Source organism: Penicillium argentinense, assembly GCF_028826775.1.
Source record: "Penicillium argentinense strain IBT 30761 chromosome Unknown utg000004l_segment0_segment0, whole genome shotgun sequence".
Taxonomy (NCBI): domain Eukaryota; kingdom Fungi; phylum Ascomycota; class Eurotiomycetes; order Eurotiales; family Aspergillaceae; genus Penicillium; species Penicillium argentinense.
In genome coordinates, this window is record NW_026622663.1 from 4225173 (window position 1) to 4245897 (window position 20725).

General features: G+C 52.7%; 7 protein-coding genes across 7 annotated transcripts; 2 read left to right on the forward strand and 5 right to left on the reverse strand.

Moving 5' to 3' along the window:
- Window positions 1-395: 395 nt before the first annotated feature.
- Window positions 396-4946, forward strand: N7532_004502 (putative protein kinase; the record flags this gene model as incomplete). Its single annotated transcript, XM_056616996.1, has 3 exons — window positions 396-751; window positions 872-4877; window positions 4935-4946. 3 exons carry the CDS (start codon window positions 396-398, stop codon window positions 4944-4946), a joined length of 4374 nt encoding a protein of 1457 aa, XP_056477353.1.
- A 3262-nt stretch (window positions 4947-8208) lies between these two features.
- Window positions 8209-9593, forward strand: N7532_004503 (endoplasmic reticulum-Golgi intermediate compartment family protein; the record flags this gene model as incomplete). The annotated part of the gene is made up of 3 exons (XM_056616997.1): window positions 8209-8300; window positions 8419-9026; window positions 9088-9593. The coding sequence occupies 3 exons, from the start codon at window positions 8209-8211 to the stop codon at window positions 9591-9593; spliced, it is 1206 nt and encodes a 401-aa protein (XP_056477354.1).
- Window positions 9594-9882: 289 nt separating this feature from the next.
- On the reverse strand, window positions 9883-11991 carry N7532_004504 (uncharacterized protein; the record flags this gene model as incomplete). The annotated part of the gene is given in 4 exon segments (XM_056616998.1): window positions 9883-10092; window positions 10104-11096; window positions 11150-11872; window positions 11935-11991. The coding sequence occupies 4 exon segments, from the start codon at window positions 11989-11991 to the stop codon at window positions 9883-9885; spliced, it is 1983 nt and encodes a 660-aa protein (XP_056477355.1).
- Window positions 11992-12531: 540 nt separating this feature from the next.
- Window positions 12532-13676, reverse strand: N7532_004505 (RNA polymerase III-inhibiting protein MAF1; the record flags this gene model as incomplete). Its single annotated transcript, XM_056616999.1, has 2 exons — window positions 12532-13530; window positions 13671-13676. The coding sequence occupies 2 exons, from the start codon at window positions 13674-13676 to the stop codon at window positions 12532-12534; spliced, it is 1005 nt and encodes a 334-aa protein (XP_056477356.1).
- A 562-nt stretch (window positions 13677-14238) lies between these two features.
- On the reverse strand, window positions 14239-15045 carry N7532_004506 (AP-1 complex subunit sigma; the record flags this gene model as incomplete). Its single annotated transcript, XM_056617000.1, is given in 5 exon segments — window positions 14239-14271; window positions 14369-14643; window positions 14654-14855; window positions 14943-14976; window positions 15035-15045. The coding sequence occupies 5 exon segments, from the start codon at window positions 15043-15045 to the stop codon at window positions 14239-14241; spliced, it is 555 nt and encodes a 184-aa protein (XP_056477357.1).
- Window positions 15046-15826: 781 nt separating this feature from the next.
- Window positions 15827-16451, reverse strand: N7532_004507 (MARVEL domain-containing protein; the record flags this gene model as incomplete). Its single annotated transcript, XM_056617001.1, has 3 exons — window positions 15827-16036; window positions 16088-16354; window positions 16410-16451. 3 exons carry the CDS (start codon window positions 16449-16451, stop codon window positions 15827-15829), a joined length of 519 nt encoding a protein of 172 aa, XP_056477358.1.
- A 1318-nt stretch (window positions 16452-17769) lies between these two features.
- Window positions 17770-20046, reverse strand: N7532_004508 (PPN1 endopolyphosphatase family protein; the record flags this gene model as incomplete). Its single annotated transcript, XM_056617002.1, has 4 exons — window positions 17770-17806; window positions 17872-18601; window positions 18653-19838; window positions 19885-20046. The coding sequence occupies 4 exons, from the start codon at window positions 20044-20046 to the stop codon at window positions 17770-17772; spliced, it is 2115 nt and encodes a 704-aa protein (XP_056477359.1).
- Between the last annotated feature and the right edge of the window lie 679 nt (window positions 20047-20725).

Here is a 20725-nt window from a genome sequence, read left to right on the forward strand (position 1 = left end):
TCGCCTTTGTGGGTGCTTTGTTGTGTGTGGATCCTTGGAGATCCTCTTGCGCGACCGCCTTGGTAGTGTGCACTTGCCCCAGCAACCTCCCCCAAAGCTGCAAATTATTTTGCAGACATCTCAAAAAAAATTACATCGCAGTCCCCTCTGTACACCACCGCACCCTGGCACCGTCAACTGCCATTTCTCTCGTCCCCTCCGAAATGGACCGGTAACCGCCATTCGACCAGTCGCGCGATCGTGCTCCGGGCTGTTCCCTATTTTGATCCTCGAAGCAGCCCGACTTCTCCTGAATGCCATTGCACACGGACCCTGACACTTTTCGGTCTTGTCAACCACGCCGGAGGTCGAACTGACCAGGTTGCTTGTCTTTCTGCTGATTGGGACTTGGAACAATGCCGGCCAAACCGTCATCACAGGCGCCGGGGAGGGGTCAACCGGCGGCTCCCCAGTCGCGGACATCCAATCCGTCTAGAAACGATGACTCGGGCTCAGGAGGTGAGGGAATCCGGCGCGCCTGGAAGGCATTTTGCCAGAAGCTAAACTTGAGATCAACAGCAGAGACTCCGGCCCGTCGACGCCTCCAGAAATCCGTCTCGACGATCAACATGAACACTTCGAATAATGTCGATGCCCAGTCCGCGAGGGCTGTTGCGGGACCGCGCTCCGGGGGAATGGGTCGTAGGAGATTGTCCATTAGAGACCAGAAGACGCCTCAGGGGCCACGTCCACAGGACTCTTCTCGCTGGAGGTAAATAAAATTTCCCCCTCCACTTTCGTCTCCCCCACCCCCCTGTTTCGTCCCAACTTGATCTGGCGGTCGCGCGTGGGGGGATTTCAGACCAAAGGAGCTAACAATTATGGAATGTAGTAAACCAACTGGTCCCTACTTCCACTCCGAAACCTCCTCAATAGATTCGACAAATGATTCCACCAAAGGCTACAACCTCCGATCCACCAGTGTGGGAAATTTGGCCAAGGAAGCCAACGCCAACCAAACCCCTCCGGAAAATATGGATTTTTTGGCGCCCATCAATTTCGACGACTTCCACAACAGCATTATGGCCGAGCCCAGCTTAAACCATTTTCCCATGCCTGGCTCCGGGGGTGCGGGGTCTGAAAACCGTGAGTCCGCCTTGTCATCCAACAGCGCATGGACAAAAAACAGTTACGATAGCAATGTTTCCGAGCGCACAAAGGGCGCATCCAACCGCCGCAAGAGCGAGGTATCGCGCTTGAATGGTCCGCAGGCCGCGAACGCCGGTCTGTCAACAGCTTCTGTGAATACCCGGGCTCGTCGTCAAAGCCTCGCCCAACCGGGCACCGGAGCTCCAGCGACACGCGGTTCACGCAAATCTATCAGCTCCGGGGCGTTTGCTCCTACCAATGCCTCAGCCCGACGCGCCAGTCTAAGTGCTCGCAAAATTAGCACCGATTTACCCGTGCGGACCGATTCGAACAGCTTTCTCCGGCCACGGATGCCGCAGACCGAGTCCGCTGGCGGCCAGGACGAATCCAAAGTTCCCTCATCTGTCCGGAATCTCAAGGCAAAGTCCTTCCAGCCTGCTCCTCGCGAGCCACGTGGAACATATTTGACTGCATCAGGTTCACCTGATCATGCGCGTTCTTCTTCCACCAATGCTGTGCGCACCCCACAGAGAAACACATCCGGGGCCACGGCGACGACCCCTTCGTCGTCATCCAAGCGTGCCTCGATGATGCCCCATGCTACCGGTTTAGGTGCGCGGACTATTAGTCCCACCGATGCTCGACGCATGAAGAGAATGTCAATTGCGCCTCCTGCACCTCCAATGCCACACACCCCACCCACCCAAACCGAGCCTCTCCCTTACCGGCCTGTATCATCAACTCAATCTCCTTCTTTTCTTCCGAGGAAAAGCGTCACCCCTTCCTCAAATCGAACGACTCCAGACCCCAACCGCAAGTCCTACAGCTCTGGATTGTCTGTTTCGTCCAACACGAGCTACAATTCGGTGCGGAACTCTGGAAGCTCTTTGCAGCCGCGACTTTCCCAAAACTACTCTTCATCTCGCTTGCCAACTCCGAAACCTCGTACCGAGCAATCAACGACTAATGCAGAGGAAGAAGTTCCGCCAGTGCCCGCAATTCCCAAGGCCTATGAATCCCCCAAGGGTGAACTGGATGCGCCTACCTTCCCCGCACCACGAAAGTCCAGTTTGCCGAGCGATATCGGTCTCCTTAATACTGCGCGTGACTCTGACTCGGATGCCTATGGCACGCAAAATGCCACCGGTGATGAAAATGCCGAATCGACTGCTGGACGGGTTACAAAGACTCCCGAGTCGCGAACACGGACTTCGACTGTGCTCGGACGCAAGGGCTTGCAACCATTGAAGTTGCCGCCCCTTAATCTCCTACCACTAGGTACACCTATGACAACCAAGATCGAGGCGTTGAAGGACCGAGAGGCTGAAGAGCGAAAGGCTCACACGCCCTCCGCTCAAGTCACGTCGAAGACCCCAAGTACTCCAATGACTGCATCGAAAGCGAACTTTTGGTATCGTGATGGGGATGAGAAGGATCTTTCTAGCCAAATTCGAAGCAGCACTTCACACTTCGCTTTGAGCTCCACTACGGCTGCACTGCGAACATCCAGCAGTACAAGTGCATTCGCGCCAATGGACACGCCTAACGGAAACCGCAACATTTCCCCTTATGCCTCGTATACGCTGCCAAAGAGCGGTCCCGATTTCAAAGCTCTCCGCCACCAGGCGAGTGGTGATTACACCAGTCAGGGCTCGCATTCGTACAAGTTGACCGGACCACGACCCCAGACGCAAAGCGCCATTTTCACCCCTGCTGCGGAGCGACTCAGCCAGATCTCGACACCGTCCGAGTCAGAAAGTGCTACTGCCGCAATGCCCAACCCTACCGCTCGTGACCGTTTGAACGTGAGCCGGGTGCGCAGCAGCTCCAAGGTTAAACAATTTGAAGCCGACACCGATCCGGCCAAGTACGATAATATGCCTCCGCCTAAGCTCCCTGCGTCAGCAACATGGAATAATCTTTCCTCTGTTTCGTCAACTAGTCCGAACCTAAAAACATCTTACCTCAAACCTCGCCGTCAATCATCGGTTTCTAGCATCACGAAGCAAGCGGGTAATCGGAAGCCAAGTGTTAGCAGTGACCGGAGCCTTACTCTGGAACCTGTTAGGACCAACGAATCAGCTGGAAGCGATCAGTCCTATCGTACTCCCAACAACTTTGTTTCTCCAGTTCACAAGATGATCAGCTCTGCTCGGTCTAGTGCCGTCGCCTCTTCAGCGTCTCCAGATGCCAGTGTTGATGCTGATGTTGTTATCGCCGATGAGGAAATGCGACGACTCGGATCCAAGCGCAGAGATTTCGAGAAGGCTGCTAAGGAATTGGACGAGCTGCGTCGCAAGGCTGGGCCAAAGGATCGTGTGAGCCCTGCGCAAGCGCTCAAGATGGCCAACCTGAATATCTTTGAACGTGGCGAGATCATCGACTATCGAGACATCTTCTTCTGCGGTACCCAAAATGCGAAGAAACACATCGGAGACCTTCACTCCGGAGCCGCCAACTTTGGGTACGATGATGACCGTGGCGACTACAACATTGTGATCGGTGACCATCTCGCGTACCGCTACGAGGTCGTGGATGTTCTGGGGAAGGGAAGCTTCGGACAAGTCGTTCGATGCGTGGACCACAAGACCGGCGCTTTGGTTGCCATCAAGATCATCCGCAACAAGAAGCGCTTCCACCAGCAAGCTTTGATCGAGGTCAACCTTCTTACGAAACTCAAAGAGTGGGATCCCGAACGCCGCCACAGCGTGGTCAACTTCACCCAGAGCTTTTACTTCCGTGGCCATCTGTGCATCTCCACCGAGCTCTTGGGCATGAATCTTTACGAGTTCATTAAGGCGCATGATTTCCGAGGATTCAACCTGAAGCTCATCCGGCGGTTCACCAAGCAAATGCTTAGCAGCTTGGTGCTACTGCACGCCAAGAAGGTCATTCACTGTGATTTGAAGCCAGAAAATATTCTTCTTGTTCACCCATTGAACTCCGAGATCAGGGTCATCGATTTTGGTTCGAGCTGCTTCGAGAATGAAAAGGTGTATACATATATTCAGAGTCGATTCTACCGATCCCCCGAAGTCATTCTTGGAATGTCTTACGGTATGCCTATTGACATGTGGAGCTTGGGATGCATTCTGGCCGAGTTGTACACCGGGTACCCCATTTTCCCGGGTGAGAATGAGCAAGAGCAACTGGCATGTATCATGGAAGTCTTTGGACCTCCTGAGAAACACTTGATTGAGAAGAGCACCCGGAAGAAGCTGTTCTTCGACTCCCTGGGCAAACCTCGCCTGACTGTTTCGTCCAAGGGCCGCCGTCGTCGTCCGAGCTCAAAGGATTTGCGACAGGCTCTCAAGTGTGACGATGAAGCTTTCTTGGACTTTATCGCTCGTTGTCTCCGCTGGGATCCCACCCGACGTTTGAGTCCTCATGATGCGCTCAAGCATGAGTTCCTGACCGGCATCAAGCCACAAGTTCGGCCGCGAATGTATGCCGCCAACAACTCTCCTTCCAAGCGAGGTGTCTCCTCGGGCACGAGACCGCTCCCGGAGCCCCCAAGCTTGAAGACCGGGCCTTTCACCCGCAATCGCGATCCGTCAGGCAACTCCCCGGTCAAGAGTAGCAGCGGGAAGCGTCACTCTACTGTGAGCGGCATGCCTCCGTCCAGCCCCGCCAAACGAGGATCGAACACTTCCACTGCATCGGGAACTACAACCGCGCTCCCCCGAGCATCGGCGCGCAGTATTAGTGGAAAGCCTGATCTCGCAACTGCGGCGGCTGCCACCAGTCTTGTAAGTGTTAAGGCTGCCACATCATCACATCAGAACCAAGCGCTGACTATCGTACAGAGGCCTAAATGATGACTCGCCCCTCGCCTGTCAACTACTTCATCCCGACTTCCCCACCCCACACCCCCCTGTTTCTCCCCCATTTTCTTCCAATTTATGTTTCCACCCTGCCCTGTAATCATAATTGTCTGTTTGGCCTTTTCTTTTCTTTTCTTTTCTAATCTCTGCATAGAGGTGGTTTGTCATGTCGGAATGTGTTGCGTTGGTGATTCGGTGAACGCGCGGAGATGAAAAGGACGGCATCCATCCAATACCCGTTATGTTCGTTGACAGCATTTGCATCTGGGCTTTGATATGATTCGTGATGGGGTACTGCGTCCATGTCTTTCGTTTGTCCTTCATTTCTATACTCATGACTCCCCTACGACCGGTCCGATGTGGGCTGGTCCTGTACATTTTTATCTCCTTGCATCTCTCAATGAGGGCATTACGATAGCGCTCGTGTGAGCATTCGGGTTAACTGTTGCATCTGACATTTATGTATGTGATAGTTGTAAATGGAAGTTTTGAAAGATAGTCCGCCCTCTCTGTTATCAGGTAGTAAATGACGATGCTTATCCACTTGGCCTGGTCGGCGTTCAGGCTTGGCTGATTCAACGTGAGATTTAAGCCTTGGCCTTGCAGGCACTGCCATCTTCTAATCTAAAGAATATGTGGGATGCGCTGTTAGAATGAGCCTTCTCAATCCCATGTGGTTTCAAGGTTGTATGGCTAAAATTAGGATTCGTGTGGAGAAATCTGACAGGAGGATTTGTGCTTGTCCATACGAGCAGACCAATCGGAGCTGCGGACTCTCTTGTACGAGGACCCACTCTGCTCGTTTGGACAAAGGTCAACAACGACAGCATTTTATAGCATCAGGCAGCGAAATGGAGATGGCTAGGTATTTAACCAATCGTATTTCAGTCATTTCAATCATAAAATCATCTTCTCATATCGCCATAATTTCTCATTGTCATACACCTCACCACCACCATGGCACAGTGCAAAGGTATAGACAGTATTCTGTGGTGTTCCCTTGAGCTGAATAGCTATAGCTAACGACAAAAAGCTCTAACTACCCCTGATACAATGTGGGATTTCTGTCCCTCAGTCGCCGCGTCATCCTATTTGCCTTTTTTTTTTTTTTTTGGCCTGACGACGCTCGCCCACATCACGCAAGCAATCCTGCATCGAAAGTTTTACTGCTGGGTGATCGTCATTTCCGGCGTGATGCAGACAGTGACCTACGTCTTCCGCATCCTCAGTATCCTCCATCCAACCAGCTACAGCTACTACGCTATCTGGTTTATCTTGATCCTCGTCGCACCTCTGTTCATAGCTAGTAGTCCTAAGAGGGTTGGAAGCTAACGTACTCTAGTGCATGTATTGAGGCGGTCGGAAGCGAAGAGGGAGGCGGGGGAACTGGGCATTCTTTTCGGGTCTGGGAACAGCTTAAGTGGGATCTGTCAGTTGTTGACGGTGTACCTGTGCCTTTCTGGCAAGATAATCGGGGTGTGTGAAGATCGCCTTATCATATGACACCGGTCGTGCAACCTCTGACCACGGTTCCAGTAGAATCCTGGAGTTCATTATTTGTTCCGGGAGGAGAAAACCTCCCTTCACTGTCTCCTAGTAAATGAAGAGACCCTAAAAACCTTCTTGCGGCGTACTTGTTTGCCAGCAGGGTAGCGTTGCAAGGGGAATTCGAAGTTTTGAGAAACAGGAGCGGCCGGCAAGTCTCGCCACTGTGTGGCGTTCCAAGACAAAGTAGACTACCCGACCAACCGAGGACGCGCTCGGAGTTTGATAGTGTGTTCCAAAGCAGACTGGTTGTGTGCTCTCTGCTTTGCCTTTCCCAGTGATACTGGGCTCCGTCTATCATCGCTTGTCTCGTATTCTCGTCAGTCACTTTTCCGCATGCAAATATTCGTCCGGTGATCATCTTGTCTTCGTTGGGGCTGGTCTGCTTCCACTCCTTGTATAGCATGCAACAAAAGACAAGGTGTCCCCCAAGTGCTTCTTCCACATTAGCCCATTCAGGGACAATATTCACACCGGGTGGTGTGCACATATTGATCAGCTCCGTGTTGCTGATCAATGAAAGGTCATGTTTGTAACCGGCCGGGAAGGGAAGATCGCGGGAGGGGCGGTCGAAAGTCGCGGTAATCGTGCCAATCTAATTTGCCAACCTGTTAGCAGCCACATCTGGATGATAGGAAGAGGCCAGCAGCCTTACGGTCTGGCCGGTTGCAGCGAGAGCAATCACTCGCCCGAAATACTACCCTTTGTTCGAGCAGATGGTGGCTCTTGGCGAGTCAATCGTCGATTTTTCTCCTCCTCCTCCTCACACTTCTTCAATGACTTCGCCCTCGTCCAAAACATTCTCGCTCGACCTCGGTATCAATGTCATCGCTCGCTGCCGTGATCCCTATGTTCGAAGACGTGCTGTGCGCGTGCTTCGCACCTCGACTGTCTAGGAAGGAGTGTAGAATAGTATTTTCGTGGCGAATATAGCAGAGAAATGGATCGAGATTGAAGAGGAAAGGTTGGAATCTGTGACAACCTGTGCAGATATACCCGCCTCGGCACGACTGACCGTATTTCTACCCATTTTCGAAGTTAATCAGCCTAGTACGTTGGCCTATTTTAGTTACTTGGCTATCATGGATCCGGGGAGTGTACGGAGGGAGGTATTACGATGGCGATTGCTGGATGTGTCATCTCAAACTTAATTACGAGAGTAATATAATATACGTAGCACCTGAAACAAGAAACAATTGCGAGCATGTAATGCATCTCGAACCGATTGGCTCCGGGTGGGGGGAATGAGGAGAGATGGTGAGCGCTTGCAAGATGCAGTCGGGGATGAAAAGGTTCATCTTCATGTGGAGGGGAAATGGAAACTAAGCTAAAGAGTAATAGTATGAATGAAAATATTCGAATCCGGTTCGTCCGATCAACTAAATCATCTCAATGGAGGTAACGCTGCTTTCTTAAGGTATTGGTCGAGATGTATATATTTCGGGAGTGCCCGATGATGATTTCGCAGGCGCAACAATCTCCAAGTCAAACAAGTCAGATAAAATAATATCAGTAAAGTTAAATTATTCAATTTAATTTATCCCATCATCCAAATAATCGGACCCGAAATACCATCTCGTCTCATGCTGAGTGTATTGATTGCTGGTGGGTCCGCTCCAATCGGCTTACTTGGCCTCATCGCCTTATCAACCCAACCGCGACTCCACTTCAATTGTTCTTCTTGCGACCCGCGCTTTCATGTCCATCCGCAATGAATGGCTTTGACGAGAAGCGCCTCGACGAGGACGCGTTTGGCGAAAAGCCCAGCCTGTCTGGGTTGAAGACATTCGATGCATTCCGTGGGTGTCCCCGTACCTGCACCTGCACCTGTGTGGCCGATCCGATCAGATTGGACAACAACACCCAAGACGTCCCCCAATTGGCACTTAATCACACTATCATATGGTCTAGAACTGTCAAGACTAACTTTCGAATTCCTAGCCAAAACAAAAACCTCCTACACAACCCCCACCCAACGCGGCGGACAATGGACCGTCCTCATCCTCGCCGTCTGCACGCTCTTCAGCTTCCACGAGCTCCGAACCTGGTGGCACGGCACAGAAGCCCACCATTTCAGCGTGGAAAAGGGCATCTCGCACAACCTTCAGCTGAACCTCGACATCGTCGTCAACATGCCCTGCGACACCCTCCGCGTCAACATCCAAGATGCCTCAGGCGACCGCATCTTAGCCGGCGACCTGCTTAACCGCGAAGACACGAACTGGGACCTGTGGATGAAGAAGCGGAATTATGAGTCGCATGGTGAACAAGAGTACCAAACACTTAGCCATGAGGCGTCGGAGCGGTTGAGTGCGCAGGAGGAGGACGCGCATGTTCACCATGTTCTTGGGGAGGTGCGCCGGAATCCGCGTAAGAAGTTTGCCAAGGGGCCTCGTCTGCGTTGGGGGGATAATAAGGATTCTTGTCGGATTTATGGAAGTCTGGAGGGGAATAAGGTGCAGGGTGATTTCCATATCACGGCGCGGGGACATGGGTATAGGGAGTTTGCGCCTCATTTGGATCACTCGGGTATGTACCTCCAATGCTTTGTTACTCCAATGCTCCAGACCATGCTAACATGCGACGACAGTCTTCAACTTCTCCCACATGATCACCGAGCTCTCCTTCGGCCCCCACTATCCATCCCTCCTCAACCCGCTCGACAAGACCATCGCCGAAAGCGACACTCACTACCACAAATTCCAATACTTCCTTTCCGTCGTCCCAACCCTCTACTCCAAGGGCCGCAATGCGCTGGACCTGGTGACCACGGCCAAAGACAACTCCGTCCGCTACGACCGTAACACCATCTTCACAAACCAGTATGCGGCCACGAGCCAGAGCACTGCGCTCCCCGAGACCCCCGCGCTGACGCCCGGTATCTTCTTCAAGTATAATATCGAGCCGATCTTGTTGCTGGTCAGCGAGGAACGGACCGGATTCTTGGCGCTGGTTATTCGCGTCATTAATACCGTTTCGGGGGTGCTTGTTACTGGTGGCTGGATTTATCAGATTTCCAGTTGGGTTGGGGAGATTATTGGGAAGAGGAAACGGCAGTCGGAGGGTGTTTTGACTGGGAAGCATTACTCAGATTGATTTCAGGTTGTTTTATAGTAAAGCATAGTTTGTATTTCATTGCATTTATCTGTCTTCCATTATTACAGCCGAGCCACGACTACGTAGTGCACCAGTGTGTGGTGTATGTTGATTCCAATAACTAACTTGAAACTCCTAGTTGTGACTGAATGCCAGGCTGGGATTGCAGGTACAGTAGTATTGTGACAAATCATGGTATATAACATCGAATACGCCGTCATGCCATAGCCCCATCGAGCATCACCGAAACCCTCGGAATAGTAAACTGTTGCTACACCTGTAGGACAGGCTAAACCTCAAAAATCTCGCCCATGCCAACACCAGCACCTTCCGCACCAGCCCGGCTATCAACAAGATCCAGACGCCAGCCATTCCAGTCGCGGAGGTTCCGCTTAATTTCACGCACCCATTCCACGCGCTTGCGCGCCTCTTCTTCTGCCTGGGCACGGGCAAACTCCGCCTCGTCGAATTCGTCCTCCAGGTTCTCTTCGGAGAGAAGCTCTAGACTACCCCGCGTAGCCGGGGGTGGGTCGACGAGCCTGCGCGGGCACGGTTGTTATTACCACCAGTGAAGGCAGCAAAGCCGCTCGACAGGACAGTGGAGAAAGAGGAGTGTTGTCCAGCCATGCTTCGACGACGGGAATGGTCAGGACGACCACCGACAAGATCCACATCGTCAAAGGCATTGGCCCCCGCATCACCGGCCGGTTCGGCGCCTTCATCAGGGAAAGCCTGGCCAGCCAATTCCTGCCGCTTCTCCTGCCAGACACCGCGGCGTAGATCGAAGTTCTCGCCTTCCAGTTCACGAATGCGGCGCTCGAGACGCTGCCGTTCTTCGTCCTCGAGCTCGTCAATGGCATCGTCGTCTGTGCCGCCGGCTTCGCGCTTCTTTGCTCGGTCCAGCTCTTCACGTAGACGGAGGTTTTCGTTTTCGATGCTGGCGAGTTTCTTGCGTAGCACAGCTGTCTCCTTCTCGGCTTTTTCGCTCTCGCGCAGACGGGTTTGATTCCGAGCTTCGGTTTCTTTGTGCAAGTTGCCAATGGCCTGGAGTTTCTTCTCCAGGATTTCGATCTTCTTGTCTGCCTCGTTCTTTTCATTCTTTCCTTCTTCGAGTTCGCGCTGCAGGGACTTGATCAAAGTGTCGGTGGATGTCTTGTCGGCGCCTTCTTTGACGGCCTTCTCCGAGGCGCGTGTCAATGCTTGCTTCGCATCCTCCAATTCACGCTGGGACTTTTCGAGCGCAGCCTTGCCCTGTGATACTTTCTCTTCCAATGCTGCCACTTGAGTCTCGTGGGCGCTATTGTCAGAAGACTGGGAGGTGACCTGTGCGCGAAGATTTGAAATCTCCAGCTCCATGGCCTCGATGGTCTCAGACTTGGATTCAAGCTGGCGAACCAGATCTGCCGGCGGCGACTCTGAGGGACCAGGTGCATTGGAGTTGTTCCGGTGTGATCGGGACTGAAGCTGTGAGTTCTGGCGTTGTAGCGAGGCGATTTCTTCTTTCTATTTTCAGTGAGTTAGCATGCCGTATATGTAGAATCAACTTCGATACATACCAACGAGTCGATTTCCGCCACTTTCTCCTCGGCTTGCTTTAACTTCTCCCGTAGCTCCGCACCATCTACACTCGCCTCCCGTAGATCCTCCACCTGCTCCTCCGTCTTGCGCCAGCGGTTTGTCGCATCCGAAACTTCCTTCTCCAACCGCTTGTTCTCTTTCTCCAGCTCTTCAATCCGTGTCGACTGCTTCCGGAACACCTCGTGCACCGAGTCTCCATCCCCAGTCAGGGGCGGTAGTGAGCCCGGCGGGGACTTGAGTGCCGAAGAGGGGGATGGTGAAACGCTTCCTTGTGACACAGATGTCTTGCGGAATGAGGACGAGCGCATCTTTGATTGGATCGACAGGGACGGCTGACGGCCGTGGCCGGCGCGAGGGGCATCCAGTTTGGCAGGTTGCGCCTCGGCCTCAGGATCCGGAGAGACCGGGGCCGGAGGCATTGGTTCCACGGGAGATTCAGCGGGCGCATCTGATTTATCTTCTCGTGTGGACTCGGCTGGTTGCTCTGTGGTTGCGGCCTCCGCGGCGGGTGTGTCTTCTGCTGGTTTGTCCATTTCGGCGGGGGCATCTGTTGACGCGGGGGTCTCTGTCGCAGCTGCAATCTCTTCGGTAGGCTCAGCCTCCTTGGATGTTTCGGCTTCGGCTTCGGCATCTTTGGGAGCATTCATGGCTGTCGAGGCCTTCTTGTTGGCTTTTTTCTTTTGCTTCTGGAGCTGGGCCACCTGCAAAACATCGGGAGTGATTAGCGACCGATCTTACGGACTTGAATGGAGACAAAGCGTACCCTCTTCTTGGCGGCAGCCAGCTTCTCGGCCTTCACGCGCTCCTCCTCGTCGGCCATGGTGGATTGCCTGAGGGGTATCAACGGGCTGTTATGGTTGAGGTGGATGGAGGGCCGCCACGGGGAATGGACAGCTTTCCCCATCTCGCGCACGGACCGCCTGATCTATAGCCCGGGGGTGCCTCAGTTCATCCCAAGTCATCCAGCGATATAAATAGATGCTTACCCTGAGGTACTCTACTTCACTACAGATACGATCATGATATAAGATACATGCTACTATCAGGACCCCCAGGATTGGTTATGGCTACTACTTCAAGTCAGAACAAACTCTAATGAAGATCCTTGAATGAAATGGCGAATTAAGTAGTATCAACAGAAGAACAGAAGTATTGAAACCAGGGCGTAGTTAAGTGTCAACTTCCTCACAAACGCCGTTTGTGGCCGTAATATGCAGGTTGAATTGCGCCACAAAGTCCAAATCATACCCAAACCAACGCCCCGGGCACCAGAAAGCACAGTATTAAATCACCGGTCAACGGTAGGCACTGAAGACAATTTAAGAAGGCAAGGGCATCAGTCGTGTCAGAAACAAAGTCGTCAAACTTCCATCTGGTCCGCAATCTCCTCACTCATCGCGCGGACCATCCCCTTGGCAGCGGACCGCGAGCGGACCTCCTCGTCACTCAGCATGTAGTGATCCTCGTCATCTGCCGTAGGAGGAGAGGGTTGAGGTTGATGATTGGCCAGCTCGTCATCGCTATCGTCGCTCGGGCGAAGCGATGATTCTGCGCGGCTTCCGAGCCAGTACCGAGCTCGCTTGCTGGAGCTCAGGTCTGGAGTCAGATATCCGTCGTCGAAAGTCCGCTTGCCAGTCGGTGTCAGGGCGATCTCATCCGACGGGGTGTGGCTGAGAATAGGGATTGCCCGCAGGTAGAGATAGCAGACGCGCTTGCGCAGGGGGTTGAAGAAGAAGTAGTGCAAGCTCCAGATGGCACCGTCGTCGGCGTCAGACGGATCTTCCTCCGGCGAGTAGGAGTAGACGGCACATTCCTTCAATGACATGTGTTCATCAACTATCCTCCACATGCGGGGGCCCCATGCCGGTGCAGCCGCATTATATGACCCGGAGAGAGTGGCCGGAGAGGAAGGGGACAGATCGATTGACTCGCGCGGGCGCAGGTTGTACAGCGTAGAGTTGACGGTATTCATCACGCGCTTCAGAAAGCGCTCGCGGCGAAAATCGGTCGGTCGGAGAACATGCGAAAAGTCATAGTCAGGATGACTGGCGTTGAGGGTAGCGATCAGGTAGGCGAATGTCCGGCGACTGGAGTGTTCACTCAGGGGGCCGAACGGACTCGATCGCGACAGATTCAAGGATTCGGCGGCCTCGTGGGCATTGGGAGGCGAGAGCGATGCCGACAAACGAAGTACTGATTCATATTGGGCCTCAAGTGACTGTTCGATGTGGTTGTAGAGCTTCCGGTCGGATCGGGCAGCCTTGGTCGTGTACAGATCACAGCCACCGGCGATATGGCAGTCAGCCGTGTCGAAATTCATCGAACTGGTGACATCTTCGAAATCGGGAAGAGGAAGAAACTAGATAAGGGAAAGAGAGGATGAGCATTTGAGGGCGATTCGGTGACGCGGCGGTCCGGGGAGCGATCCGGGGCAGATGGGGCGTTGGGAGTGGATGAGTGGATCTCCATGGAGATCAGGGGAGGCCGGCGCAGACTCACCTTCATCTTGGTTGCGTTGTTGCGCGGATGGGAAAGTGAGGTCAAGCGCGAAGAAAAGACGGGCGCACTGGGAGTTCAGGGCGTACGATGGGGGGTGATGGGGAGATGACGCGAGGTGGTCGCGCCGAAGACGGAGATGGGGTTGCCGATCGGCGATAGCCGCAAGCAGGCGCTGGAGCCTGGGAATCCTGTGATGGTGGTGAGGAAGCAGCACAGAGCGAAGTCCAACGTGAAAGGATGAGGGCGATGACGAGCAGAATTACAATCGCAGCGCTGCCCCCGTTTCTCCCGATTTCCAGCGCAGCAGGAGGGGAAGTCACGTGTTGGGCTGGCCAGTGAGCGGCCGCGCTGACCTCACGGGCGGCGGTGATCCATGGAAGCCTCCAGACCGAGAGCACACTTGTCAGGCAGCAACGAGGCAGCGCGAGTAGAAGAGAAAAGGCTAGAGGCCAACTTGCTCGAGGTTGCGCGACACTTCCTCAGTATCCTGAAACATGCAAACAACGTGGTATTGATTAGTATGGACTGGACGCTACAAAGACAAAGACAAAGACAAAGAAAAACCGCGCTACATGATCTTGGTGACCACATCTTCCTCAACCTGCGGAGCATTAGCCCGGCTGCGGGACTCCGGGGGAGAGAAAGAGGGGAGGGAAGAATGGGATGGGGATGAGAATTCGGAATGGCTGGTCACTCACCTCCATATCCTCCAGGCTGTCCTGCTGGCTGATACACCGCAGCACGTTCTTCTTGCTGCTTTCCTGCATTTCCCCCGCCAGTAATAGTTCGTCGAGAATGAAGTAGGCCTTTTGGAAATTGAAGATGATGTCCAGCTCGCACACATTGCCGTAGTACTTATCCATCTGCTCGACGTAACGGTGCACCACCTCCAGGGTGATCAGTTCGTTGTCGGTGGAGGAGCAGCCGGCGATAAAGAAGAGCGAAGCATAGCGACGATAAACGACTTTCGAGTCTGCATTCACTACGAGTCAGCGATTTGGTCCCCTGATGGATTCTGGCAGTCCGTCGCACGCAGGCACAGCTCAGACAAAACGGGGGGAAGCCACCTTTGTATTCCAGGAAATTGCACATCCGCGTCCGGCGGGACAGCACCAGCTGGGTCACATCCTTGATGATCTTGGCCTTCTCCTTGGGCGAGAGCGTGGTGAACCACTTGGCGAGGCGCTGCGAGGAGAGAAAAGTCAGTCGGGTCGGGGCACGCGGGCTTCAAGCCGGGGGGTGCGCGGAATGGGGTGGGTGACGAGGACGCACCACTTTGCCCTGCCGGGAGAGCAGAATCAAATAGCTGGGACAGAGTCAGCGCAATGCCTTCTCTCTATGAGATTGGCGGCTGTAGATCTCACCTGATGGGCATCTTTTGGGGTTGTGGAGGGAAAAGGGATGGGGAACGGGAGGCGTGTCAAGCGTGGCGGACCCGACTCGGAGCTCTGGAGAAATTCTGCTGGAGTGGAGCGGAGGGGCGATGCCCCGCTGCAAGCCCTAGCTGTAGCCAAAAATCACGAGAGCAATACAACTTGCAGAGTGGACGATACTCCAGAAATGAGTCTGAGCTAAACTGAGCTGGCAGATGCTGACTCTTGTTTCGCGCACGGTTCGAGCGATGAGTCAAGTTGTGATGGTGGCTTGACGTCGCAGCATCCGCACACTAATGTACCCAATCTACACTTATATCTACAATCCATCAAGCATATATACCGCAACTCGTTATGAAGTAAACTTACAAATAACACTGTCTGAAATTAATGATATCGCATTGCTTCAATCATAGAGGTATAGATTAGCCAATAAGTATTAATGACCTCGTAATAACAAATCCGAGATTGCGCCCGTTTGCAAAGTATCAGAATTAAGACTCAACCAGAGAAAAGAAATTGACCGTGTTTCCATTTTTCGTTCGGCACAGGCCTGGCATAGGCACGTCATGTCGTACAGTCATCCAACTGCAGACCCAGTGCCTGTAAACGCCAATAACATTCAAACATGTCCATGTCACCGGCGCGACGCCGACGTGACACGGCAGCAGGGGAGACAGAGGCCAACAAGAATCTTCCCGAAGTAACCATTTGATTGCCGAGGCAAGCAAAGTTCTAGGAACCGATGGCTCCCCCTGCCTGCCCTAGACTGCAGCAGGTAGCTTAGACCTGGGTCATGGGGGGCCGACGACGGCTAGCGGAGCGGCCGCGGAGGTTGACGGTGGCAGAGCGAGCCAGGAAGAGCGAGACAAAGACGGAGGCCATATAGCCAGCCCAGCCGAACCACAAGAAAGCGACAGTAGCCTGAGCCTCGCGACAGCGCTTGGTCGGGTTGTCGGAGCCATTGGTGATTTCGTTGTTAAGTACGTAGTCCTAATGCAGGTGTTAGCCTCGCCACTTTTTTTGTATCTGCTGTAAACTTACCAAGTTGCTGCAAGAGTGGCACTCCAGCTTCGCAGCCAGCGCGATGGCAGCGCAGAAGAAGAAGATGCAGTTGAGCACATCCACGACGATCATGATTATGGGGTGCAGCGCCCAGTCGGCGTTATACGAGGCCGGTATCAAGTATAGCAGTGATAGCATTGAAAATGCCGACAGGAACATGGTATAGTTGACGGAGCTGGGGTTGCCGGCGAAAGCTTCGGCGATCATGTTACCGACCAAAGCCATGATGAGCAAAGTCCAGAGGAACTGCGCAGGTTAGCTTGAGCTATGGATCGCAGTCATATTCAGATGAAGCTCGTACCTCCCAGGCCCGAAGACCCAACTGAACACCCCTCAAACCCATTTCGACTGATATGCGGTGGAGAGCTTAGATAGTGTAGAATCGCGGGTGGAGATGAAGATCGCGGGTGCGGGAGAAAATTGGCAGGTGCACCTGAATATGTCGATAGATCAGAGGTGGGACAGGGATTCTGCAGGTGCGTTCGGGACCGGCGTGGTTATAAACGGCGGATAGCCCGGAGGGGCCCTGGTGGTGACGATATAGAAAGCCAAAGGGGATCCCTCGCTACGTCATGCATCGACGCGCCCGGGAGCCGGCGGCACCAGCGTCGATCGGGTGAGGAGACGAGATTCGGACGGACTGCGACTCTGCCCTGCTGGTCAATGACTAAATGAGTGGGATTTTGGCAGCGACTCAGCTCTGATCCCTCGGCCGGGCGACGAGCCATACTAGGAGAGTGTCTGGAACCGCCTGAACCGTCCCCCACGACGCGACGTACCTTGCTGATTTTTCTCCCATTTTTATGCATTTTTAATTAATTCTATTTGAAGGGGTTTGAAACTAGGCCTTGGAATGCTACTGTTAGAGGGGAATTTACTCGGTACGACCACGCACATTCTGCAGTAGGGCGAGATAGTATAGTCTATGTACATCCCCACTTAAGCTATTGGTCAGAGACAGATACCAGTCAGACAGACGTCAGGAAAGAAGCAAAAATAAATTTCAAGATACAAAATTCTTTTAAAGAACCACTCGATATCGACGGTAAAATGAAGTTGCAAAAAAAAAGGGACAAAAAGAAAAGAAAGAAAAAAGTGGTTCCAGAGGGGGTCGAACCCTCGACTTTGGCGTTATTAGCACCACACTCTAACCAACTGAGTTATGGAACCAGTTCTTGTTATGAACTAATAAAAAGTTTTGTAAAATATAAACCAAAACAACTTTTTCCAGATCCGCTTTCGTCTTTGGAGGTTGATAGAATGTTCAGACAAAAAAAGTAGTGTAAGATCGTGAATTCTGCTAGGAATGCAGCTTTTTACCTCAAATTACCCTTGGATATACATCAAGTGTACCTGGTGTAGCACTATCATACCGAACGACCTGATCATTTGCATGTCGCACAGGTCTACTACCATTGCTAGCGAAATGGGTACTGACCAGAACACAACTCTGTCAGGGACCCTCGTGGCTCAATTTACATTGTAGACATCGTTTAGGACGAAAGACATATTGATGATGAGGCTAGGAGTAACAGTACCTACTGCCGTAACCAAAAGTTGCAAGCTATTGTACCCTCGTAAACAACGGATACAATATCGAACACCGAACTGAATGCCGAATAGATCGTCAGTCATAAAGGAAGCAAAAGCTGGCGCACCTCCTATTTCTCCTTGAAGGGACTCTGAACCGAGCCATATCTATATCGCAATGTTAGCTTATCCCGAAGAAAAGATAGAGGATCAGTGTTAAGGTAAGGACATACCCCTGCTTGCACAAGTACCCCAGTGGAGCACTACCACTGCGCATGTAACAAATCTTTGCCTTTTGACACACCTCGGTTGTGCAGTTCGGACTTTTCTCGCTCATCTTACCCTGGAGAGTATTGTGCCAGCTCACTAGACTCAAATCCTTTTCCATACCTTCCGTCACGCGGTGCCAGAACGTGGCGTTGAGAGGGGCGTCCGTGGGCCACTCTGCTGCTGGGCCGTACGTGTCGCGCGTGGAGTACTCGAGCTTGTAGGTTGGGCCCTCGCCGTGCAGACTAGGATACTCCGAGACATTGCTGTAGAAGGTATATGCTTCGTAGACGTTGAAGTCTCCCGTGTCAACCTCGTACATCCGGAAAGCGCTGTTCAAGTTGGTTAGAGGGGTCAAGCTTGGCATGATCCAGCCGGTGGCCAGGGCATTCTCTGCATTTTGAACGGTTCCGTTGTTTGCGTAGTACACCATGAATTGGTCTTCGTGGTTGTGTCCGAAGAAGATGTTAGCAATTACGTGGGGAGAGTACCGGTCAACGATCTGGTAGAAGATGTTGGTTGGATCGGGCATGGGGTTGTAGCCGTCCCAGCCGCTGAGAACATGACCAATGAGCCAGACACGCTCGCCCTCGTCTTCGGCCTTTTGAAGCTCTTCGATAATCCAGCTGAGCATCCCAGAATTGTCTGGATTGGTAGTGTTGATCAGATTGAGGGTGTTGTGTTTGTACCAGAGATCTAAATCAGTTAGCCACATCGCAGTAGTTAATAGCCGCGAGAGAAATATACCTGTGTTGTACGAAAGAATGCGCAGCCCATAATGAGTCTTGACCGAATAGCCACCATAATGGGTTCGCGCTTCCTTTGCAGTCTCATGGCTGATCCACCCCTCATGCTCCCACAGACCAGACACATGATCGTAGTTCCAGCTCATCTGCTGTCCCAGACGTCCGGGAAGGTTATGAGCAGCATCAATGTTGGAGGGTGCAGAATCGTGGTTTCCTAGAGCAACAAAAACCGGGCCCGAGAGATAGTGCTTGAACATGTCAAAAATGGAGGTCTCGATGTACTCAAGATACCGCTGCGAGATCTGATGTTCCGGATCATGCGACGCCATGTCACCCGTGTACAAAGTGAAAGCAAGAGCTCCCTTGCCCCCACATGTACTTTTTCCTGTACCGGTCAACGGGCCCACGGCCTGTAGCGCGGCAAGAGCGAGGTCATAAGGAGTGTCGCACTTGAAAGATCCATAGGGCGATGCAGGAAGCAGAATCTCGGGCGTAGACTTGTTGTGGTTGCCACTGCGACAGCACAAATACGATAAGCAGTTTGCCTCCGAGTTGACCGAGAACCGAGCATCCAGATGCAAATCAGACATGTGAAGGACTTTGATCCGCTTCCCACTCGCCTTAGGAACGGTGGGGTTCTCCGGCTTAGGCTTAGGGAACAAGCTCTGACTATTGTGCAATGGCTGCGCATGCGGCTGAGGACAGAAACTGCTCTTCAAATTGTTGCAGATGTAATCACCATCGAGACCCTCCACATCAGCGTACGCCAACACCTGAGTCCAGATCGGGCCGAATGCATTCCACGAGTACGTTTCTTCGCAAGTCAGATTAGAGGCGAAGGAGAAAGCTTTGCACAGATGTACCATGGCATCCGGAGCCTTCAGGGGAGTGTACAAGGCGGCAGGCTTTGCAGCAGCCAATGCGCGCTTGCACTTGGCGCAGTGGCTCTCGGTGTTGTTGGACTTGATGATGTTGGTGACATTGGCCATCACATCGTTGATAAGACCGGCCTTTTCGTGAGGGAGGAGGTTGGCCTTTGGATTGGGGAAAAGGCGCTCATCGGAGTTCTCTGGGATAATATCCGGGTTGGTCAGTTCGAAAGGAAATGTAATGTCCAGGACAGGGTCGTAGATAATCGGCTGGGGCTCGCGGGTGGGCAGGGCTGGAGATTCGTAATACGACCTGTGCTAGCAATTGATTAGCAGATCTTCAGACATGATGGACTTGGAGTACTCGCACAAATACCGAGGTTGGAAAGCCAGCTGGCGCAACATACGACGCGGCTCCTGGAAGCGAGGGCGTCGACGCGTTCACGAATGAGCCGAATCCGAGGATGGCCTGCATCACGACGAGCAAGGCCAGGCGAACGCCCGGGGAATAGAGGAACGAATTCATCGCGGAAGTTTGATGGGGATAGAGAAAGAGAAAATTGAAGCAGAGAGATGACTGCACATGTTGTTGATGAACGATCTGTCCCGTTTAGGAAAGGACGTGATCCTGTGCTGCAGGGGAGGGCACGATGTCGGATAGATTCACGCCATTGGCTCAATTATGCAGGCACCTCATAGTGCCATTTCTGCCTGTCATTGGAGTATTCCCGCTACTATGAGGTCTACGGAGGGTATTGAATGGGAAGACTCTAAGGACGCCAACGTGATGCCCTTACCTCAACGCCAGATCCGCGTACTCCATCCAAAGCAACCGCGCTACTTTGACTACATTCCGTCCCAAAACGGCAAATGTGAATATTTTCCATCAGTGATGACCCAAGATGATATTGGAACGTGTCCCTTACATGTGAGTACACGCTCGATCTCCACATATAAATCGAGTAAGGATAATCACGCTCCCCACCGCGGCAGAGCCACCCGCGATCTTCACTAAGCTTGGCGATCTGCACTCCAGATCTCACTTCAAGCCCCAGACAATCACATGTGACGCAGTTAAGATGATACTACATGCGACGGGCGAGGGAAGAAAAATCTTTGTGGATACAGGTGAACTATCTATATGGATGTAAACGTCGTATGTCAGCCCGCCAACTGACTACGCCAGGCGTGGAAATGTTATAATA